General features: G+C 55.9%; 1 protein-coding gene across 2 annotated transcripts in view; it reads right to left on the bottom strand.

Moving 5' to 3' along the window:
* The window catches only part of LOC102894416 (NADPH--cytochrome P450 reductase), a 59,692-nt gene that overhangs the window by 1,956 nt on the left and 49,908 nt on the right, over positions 1-7,828 (bottom strand). For both annotated transcript variants that reach the window (XM_006918564.3, XM_025051565.1), the window contains 9 exons: positions 7,595-7,723; positions 5,947-6,096; positions 5,242-5,366; positions 4,491-4,580; positions 3,983-4,081; positions 2,773-2,889; positions 2,549-2,667; positions 598-779; positions 271-420 (listed from right to left, as the gene is read on the bottom strand). In XM_006918564.3, the coding sequence (XP_006918626.1) occupies positions 271-420; positions 598-779; positions 2,549-2,667; positions 2,773-2,889; positions 3,983-4,081; positions 4,491-4,580; positions 5,242-5,366; positions 5,947-6,096; positions 7,595-7,723 (1,161 nt within the window). The remainder of the gene's footprint in view (positions 1-270; positions 421-597; positions 780-2,548; positions 2,668-2,772; positions 2,890-3,982; positions 4,082-4,490; positions 4,581-5,241; positions 5,367-5,946; positions 6,097-7,594; positions 7,724-7,828) is intronic.

Raw genomic sequence — 7,828 nt, 5'->3', positions numbered from 1 at the left:
CACAGGGTTCCTACTCAGGGCCTCTCCATACCCTTTGTAGTCCCCAAACTTCAAAAGTCCCTTAACAGCATCTTTCCTAACTGGCTGTTGGCACTGGGGCTATAAGCAGTGTGCAATCTTATAGCCCAGCCTACTGGATATACAGTCTGGGGAATCTTGAATGAAATGCCACAGATATTTGGGACAGAGCTGGGGCAGTGCTCAGGGCTCCCATGCACCTCAGAAAAGCCAAGGCTATGCTTTCTGTAAGTGAGCCAGACCTCTCCCCACCTTGGAGGACGAAGCGATGGAGTAATAGCGGGCCTGCAGCCGAGGCAGCAGCTCACACAGGTGGTCGATGGGGGGCCGTAGGGACGGGTAGTCCTGCAGGATGGCCAGGATGTGCCTCCGAGCTTCTACCACCCAGCTCAGGTACAGCTCCTGGGGAGGACGGAATGCAGGGTGAAACATGGGTAAGGATGCAGTGGCCCAGTGGACCTGGCTGAAGCTGGGCCCAAGCCACTTGGAGAGTAGCTGATGGGGTGGCTGAGGGTAGGGGATGGGTGCAGCGCAGGGGTGAGGCGGTGGTGATCTGAGTGGGCAGTGTGGCAGGCTTACCTTGCCCTCGCCTGAGGAGGAGGCCATCTTGCGCAGGTGTTCCTGCTCTGAGGGCTCCGAGGCATACTGAGCCAGCTCGTAGAGTATGTTGGTGCGTGGTGGGTTGGTGATGTCCAGGTAGTAAGTGAGGGCGGTGCGGTAGGAGGTGGGACAGGGAAATGGGTGCTTCTTGTTGGATTCCTCTGAATGGGAAGAGAAGGCAGGATTTGGGGTAAGTGGGGTGCCATGGGATGGGGGTGGGGGAAGCTGCAGGCTGCTCTGTAGGAGCAAGGCCAGCTCTCTGCAGTGTTTCCTTGGTCCTGGGGCAAAGCCTCAAGCTTTCAGATAGCCTTAAGCTTCAGAAGTGGGACCTTGCTGGAGGAGGCCTGGTGTTCACTGTCCGCACTCCAGGAACATCTGAGTCCCTGCAGGTACCCTTTGCTTGCCGAGAGCAGCTCAGAGAGGGCTGTGGAGCCAGAGCTGCCCCAGGCTCATGACCATGAAATGCAAATACTGGGGCTTTCAGTTGTGATGACAGGGCCATCTCCAGGTTACTTTTTATGCTTGGACACCTAGAGATCTACACACAGGACACACGTGCAGTGTCCTGTATGCTCCAGGTGCAGCCATTGGCATAGGCCCCACCACCAGCCCCTGCCACTGCCTTCTATTGGCACCAGTCAACGAGCCGGCTTTATTGACCTCCTCCCCTCAGTCAGGCTAGAGCAGGGAGCAGAGCACGGCCCAGTCCAGGACCCAGTCTGGGAGCAGCCAACAAAGAGCTCCACCTCTACAGGCATAACTGTGGGGGCTGTTTATGCCTGTGGACAGATGAGTCTCTGTAGAGAGAGGGCATGGCCCAGGATGGGCTCAGCATTTAGAGGTCTGGGTCTATTTTTTGGAGGGGTTTAAACTTTTTACTGAAGTATGACCTACAAGTACGGCCTATGTATATAGTTGATGAATTTTCACAAACTGAACATCTTAGTGTATTTCGCACCCAGATCAAAAAGAGGGCATTCCCAGCACCCCCAGAGCCCTCTGTGCCGAGCCCCAAAACAGGGATCAGGCCTCACACTACAGGGCAGGGTGTGTGAACACATCTTTTCTAAAGCTGTACATCCTTGGGGAGTTCTGAGCCTCTGCACTTCTCTCTGAGCAGCTTTTAGTAGTAAAGGGCCCCCGGCAAGGTTCAGATTCTCCTGGGGGAAGAGTGAACACCACAGCCTCCTCCAGCAAGGTCCCGCCTCTGATGGTACAAAGGACATGCTCCACAGAATGACAGACAGCCCCAAGTTCGCATTCGCTGTGCCTCCACTGCTGGCATGATGAATTCTGATGTGAATCAGCCCCCTTTCATGCTGTTTCTCCCAAAGGCCTCTCTGGAGCTGGTGAGACGGAGTAGCCAAGCTAGGGTGACCAAGGACAAGAGAATGGGGCAATGCCAGGTGGAGCTGGGCTGCCCCATGGGGTCTTAGGAAAACTCTGCACCAGATTCAGCGCCTCTTGCACTTTAAGTACACTGAATTGGCCTGGAGGGCTGTTAGGGTTGCTGACTCTGGTCCCCGAGTTCACAGGTGAGGAGATGCAGGCCCTGGAGTAGGGAGAGGGCAGTCTCAGGCCCTCCGTGGTGGAGCCAGGCCTGGGGACCAGGGCCCTGACCTGCAGTCCCTGCAGGCAGCTGGGATCGGCTCCGTCTCCAGGTACCTCTCCCTCCCTCAGGGGACTGTGCCACTGAGGGGATGGAGGGAACCCCAAGGCAGAGGGCCAGACCCTTCAGCTACTTTTGCCCCCTGCCTCCCAAGCTTGCTCCAGAACCTATAACTGTGGTGTCTTGGATGCAAGGGTCCTTTTGGGCACCGAGGCTTCAGGACTAAGCAGCTCAACCTATGGGCCTTGCCAAGGGGCCCATTCCTGCCAGCTGCCTCAGGCCCAGGTAGTCAGGGAGGGTGGCCTTGATTCCAGGACTCACCGTCGAGATTGTTCAGGGACATGACAACATCCAGGTCAACACCCAGGATCTCACCAAGCTGGTTGACAAGGGCAGAGTCATTGGCCGGGTAAACGGCCACATGGTCACCAGATTCATACCTAGGGGGAGATGTGAGGGTCAAGAGGAGGGTGGAAGGTGTCTTTGCACCCGGGTTAGGAGGCCCCGAGTGAAGGTGTGGGGGAGGGGGTGGCAGCAGCTGGTACCTGATTTTGGAATCTGAGATGTCTAATTCCAGGTGCATGAGGTGTCGCTCAGTTCCCTGGTTTAGCTTCCGGTTGGTGGTGACTGCAGCCAAGAATGGATTCTTGGCATCGAAGGGGCTGGGTGGGGAGGAGAGCAGCTCAGTGATTGGCTAGGTCTTCAATGTGAATCTCCCCGCCCCCAATCTGTTTTCACAGAACACAGGGAACCTCAGACTGGCCTCCAAGGGCCACAGAGAAACCTAATTATATAAAGGGTTCTCCCAGACCAATCCTAGGCAGTGCTCCTGATGACCCCACAAAGTGGGCAGAGCTGTGTTATCAGTGTTTCCATTTATAGATATGGAAACTGAGGCTGGCCCCTAAAAACCTGGGAGACCCTCCATATTCTATACCCACTGGTGAGCTGATTGCAAAGGAGGACTAGGCCCTTAAGATGGCTCCCAAGAGAGAAGGTGCCTGGTTCCCGAGTGACTATGTGGAGCAGAGCTCCTTCACCCCACCTGCCCTGGACAGCAACATAAACAGGAGATGAACTTTTACTCTGTAAAGTCACTGAAATGTTGGGGCTTCCTGCTACAGTAGGACTCCAGCAGGACTAATGAAAGCAGGGCTGCCGGTCTTGAATCCCGGCAGTAAAAGGAGAACTTTCCTAGGTGGCTCCATCAGGAGTTTGAGCAGCACCCAGGGGTAAGGCAAGACAGGGGCCCAGGAGAGGAACACTGTGTGTTTAGACAAAAAAATCCAAATATTGAGGCAGAATTTTAGAAAGTGTGCCCTCTTTTGCCAAAGTTCAACCTAGACCCATAGCTGAACTTGCTACGTCCTGGTCCAGAAACTGGGATGCATCCTCCATCCCAGGATATTTACAGACCAAAATGTCAGCAAATTAAGTACAAACCGAGCAAGTGCCAGTCTTTCAGAGGTTGTGCCCTGGACGGAAGGACCTCTGGGTAGGGAGAGGTTCTGAGGGCCCTAAGCACAGAGCAGCCTCTCATCTCTCTGCTCTGGAGCTCGAGTGCTCGGGTAAAGTGGAGATGAAAACATGAGTACCTCACCCATGCCCACTCCTGGACAAGGGTGGATAAGTTTGCCCCATGGGATGGGGTCTGTGGGGATACACAGGTCTACCAGTTGTTTGCCATCCCCAGACACCTGAGACAGGTGCACCAAGGGCCTCAGGGCCTGTCCCCCAACCATGCTCTCCACTCACGGTTTCTGGTTCTCGTAGCTCTTCAGGCGGCCCATCTCACCCACATACACCTTGGCCACATCTATGTCTGTGTGGACCACAAGCTCATACTGGCGAATGCTGGAAAGAGGAGACTGAGGGTGAGGCCGGGGGCTGGCGGGGGACTAGGTCAGTCCCGAGAGGAAAGAAGCCAAGTCAGGGAGTGAAACTGGCAGGAGACAGTGCATGAGTGTCCAGATAGGACATACGGGGCAGGAGGGAGCCTACACAGAGCTGAGGGACGGGTTGGGCAGCCTGGGGTTTTTTTTCCAGGTGGTTCTGTGAAAAGGTAAGGAAAGCTCATCACTTCAGGCAAAGCCCAAGTGCCTTAGCCTGAGACTTGGGACCTGGGACCCTCCCGCATCAGAATGAGTTTTCACCGGCATCTCTCTCTCTCTCACACCCCCAATGCCATTCCACCAGGCATGGTCTCCCACCTCAGAAGGCACTCACCCGCAGCCCCCCGCCCACTCTGTGGGCACACACTCACCTGGACTCCTCTCCAGTGGCTTCCACCCCAAAGTGCTCACAGACAGCTGGCCAGAACTGCTCTCGCCACGTGATAAAATCCTCCTCCAAGCTGGGAAGAGGAGACAGTGAGACCTTGGCAGCGGTCCCCAACCTTTTCAGCACCAGGGACCAGTGCTTCTATGAGAATCAAATGCCTGATGATCTGAGGTGGAGCTGAGGTGGTGATGCTAGCGCTGGGGAGCGGCTGCAAATACAGATGAAGCTTCGCTTGCTCACCCACTGTTCACCTCCTGCTCTGCGGCCTGGTTCTTAAAGGCCATGGACCGGTACCAGTCCGCAGCCCAGGGGTTAGGGACCCCTGCTGTAATGGGCTAGCTTACCCAACTGCCTGGGTACCAGCTGGGGCTGCCAGGCTAGCTTGGACCCTCTCCCCAGCACCCACAAGAGCTTGAGGGCTCATTTCATGCTTGCCCACCCAGTGATGTAACCCAAGGTATCAGAAAGTGTCTAGAATGTCTACACTAGCCATGGGTGGCTTTTACTTGAGTTGGGCAAATCAAGAGGATGGGGAAAAGCAAAGGCGGTTCACAAAATAGAGGCTGGGGAGTGGGTAGGGTGACTTCCTTCCCTTGTGTTATGGAATTTCAGCACACGCTATGGCTTTGCACTTCCCTCATGTGCCTCAGCCCACTCCTAACCCTGAGGGGCTCCTGATACGTGACAGCTGGGGCAGGGTTTCCACGGAGGGTCCCAGCATGCAGGACACTCACTTTCCATCATCATCGCCCAACCCCAGCTCAAAGATCCGCTGGGCACCAAGCTGCTCCAGACGCTTGTCCACATACTTGCCCATGGCATTGAAGTGCTCATAGGTCTTATTCCCAAGGCCAAAAACCTGTAAAGACAGGAGTGGGTCTGAGGCCTAGCCTGTAGTCGGGGTGAGTTTCCATGCAGTGCTGGCCAAGCCGCTAGGCAGCACTGTGAGGTGGGCCACCTTTGGCTTCTGGAAGTGGCTTTGTTTGGTGCCTTACAGCCCAGAGTCCCATCCACAACCAGCCTTTAAAAGCCTCAAACCTGGGCGGCCAGCAGGGGCAATTCGCCCTCTCCACCCGGCTCTCCTTGCCCAGCTGAATCTTGGTCATCCCGCCACAAACCTTTCCTGCCTTTAGTCTCCAGCAACAAATGCCCCGTGGAGCAAAGTAGGGCTGGGGACATGGGAGGAGAAGCTCTCTTAGTTCTGGGGCTCAGGGTGGAAGAGGGGGTTGTCCCATAAGCAGCCTTCCCTAGGGCTCCCTGTCACGAGCTCCCCACCAGACCCCCCTTCCTGACACCTCAGCCTGCCCTGGCAGATCAGAATGAGTTAAGACCTGGAGAATTTCCTCTTGGACAAAGGGGTCCAGAGGCCCAGGTGAGGCGCAGCAGACTGTGACCTGGGAGTCCAAAGGGAGTCATTGGAAGAAGACAGGGAGACTCACCGCATACTTAACTCCAGAGAGGTCCACATCTGTCTCCTGGAGCCAGTCATAGAAGTCTTGAGCATTGTCCGTGGGGTCCCCCTCGCCATAGGTGGCCATGCAGAACACTGCCAATGAGTTCTCTATCTCTGGCAGGCTGCCAAGGTCAGCCTGGAGAGACAAGGGCAGGGCCCAGGCCCAGCAACCATGACTCAGCCTGCTCTAGGTCAGGTCTGACGGGGTACAGACAAGCAAGTCCAGGGTTCAAGTGGAGGGGAGTGCATTTAAAGATGTTGACAGGTACAAACTGACAGGGTTCTATTCCACAAGCTGCCTCTCAGAATGTGGTTCCCTGTGCATCCGCCCTGGCCTACCACAGGTGAACCTCATTGTCCTACAAGGTCCCTGGAGCACAACAGGGCCTAGGCTCTCACTAACTCCTAGCCAACTGTTCACCAACTCAAAACTCATGTCTGGAGACAGATAGGTAGTAGTGCCTGTCCCCAAGACAGAAGGCAGGGGGTGAGAGAGGTGGAGGGATGGTTTGGTTTGGGAGATGGAGTGGCACATGCAGGAAGCAGCTGGTGCCCAGGAGAGTGTGGTTCTGAGGGAGAGAACATTCATCGTGTTGTTGGAACTGCAGGAACAGACAGGCAATGACTGGCAATGACCCCATGTGGAGAAGCAGGAAGGCACATTTCTGGGGGCTTCTTCCCAAGACTAGCTGTTCCCTGCCAGCTTCCTACCCTCCTGGGTGCCCTTTCCATGTCCACTGCTTCTACCTGGGGCAGGTGGCCTGGCTGCCATTAGTTCTTCTGACGCTCCAGAGAGCTGCAACCGCGCAAGGAGAAGAACAGGATGAGGGGGCCAATCCAGGAGGCGAATTAGCAAGGTGAGCCTCTCCCACAACCCTCAGAGACAGGCAGGCTGGGGAGAGGGCGCGGCTGGGGCCAGACGTCTGGACTGAGTCCCGCATAGTCCTGTGGTGGCCCGACAGAGTGATAGAAGAAGTGGGAGGGATCCTGCAGCCCCAAAGTGGGGGCATGGCTGGCCTTTCCCAATTCTCACGTTCACTCTTCCCTCAGGCCCTGTCTCAGCTCCTGCTCTGGCCCAGACACAGGAGTTTACGGCCTCATTTCAAAGTCCAGAGGAAGGGTTCCCAGAGATGGCCCATCCAACGCCCTCATCCCTCATCTGTAGAGGAGGCAAGGAAGGCCTCAGGGGCAGAGGCTGGCTCAGGGTCACATGGGCAGTCAGAGCAGAGCGAGATTAGAGCCAGATTCCTCCACTCCTCAGTCCAGCTTCCCTGCAGCTGCAGTTTGGGTGGGGGTGGGGGAGAGATGGGAAATAGTTTCTCTCTTGACCTGAGACCCTTTCATTTTTAAGGCCACATCCAATCCACTTCTGCTAGCACCTACCCAGCACTTGTAAAGTCCATGAAGGCTGAGCATGAGCAGTGCTGGGAGCTCATGCTTCACACCTGGGCCAGGTGTTCTTAATGTCCTTAAAACCGGGGCCACCTGGCTGCTAGTACAAATGACAGGAGATATCTATTCTTGTCTGTCCCTTTGACTAACTCTGCCCTTTAAGCAACACTATGATCCAGGGAAACTTTCCTTAATGCTTCTGGAAGGGCTGGGAGGAAGGGCTGGGGTGTGGGAGAGCTCACCAAGTCATACTCCTCGGGGTCTGCTGACATGCTCCGCATCGCGTAGCGGTGGGCGTCCTTGGACAAGCGGTTGGCAAACTCCTCAGCGGTCCCCGTCTGGGAGCCATAGAACACGATGATGTTCCTGCCCTAGGGAAGGCCAGATACGTGGGGTCAGAGAAGGGCCAAGAGCCACAGGCTTCACCAGAGATTCTAGGTGACTACAGGGGCAGGCCAGGTAGGTGGGGCCCCTCA

Source organism: Pteropus alecto, unplaced genomic scaffold (genome assembly GCF_000325575.1).
Source record: "Pteropus alecto unplaced genomic scaffold, ASM32557v1 scaffold68, whole genome shotgun sequence".
In the NCBI taxonomy this organism is placed as follows: Eukaryota; Metazoa; Chordata; class Mammalia; order Chiroptera; family Pteropodidae; genus Pteropus; species Pteropus alecto.
The sequence above is the reverse complement of the archived record's forward strand: the minus strand, read 5'-3'. Positions and strand labels throughout refer to the sequence as shown.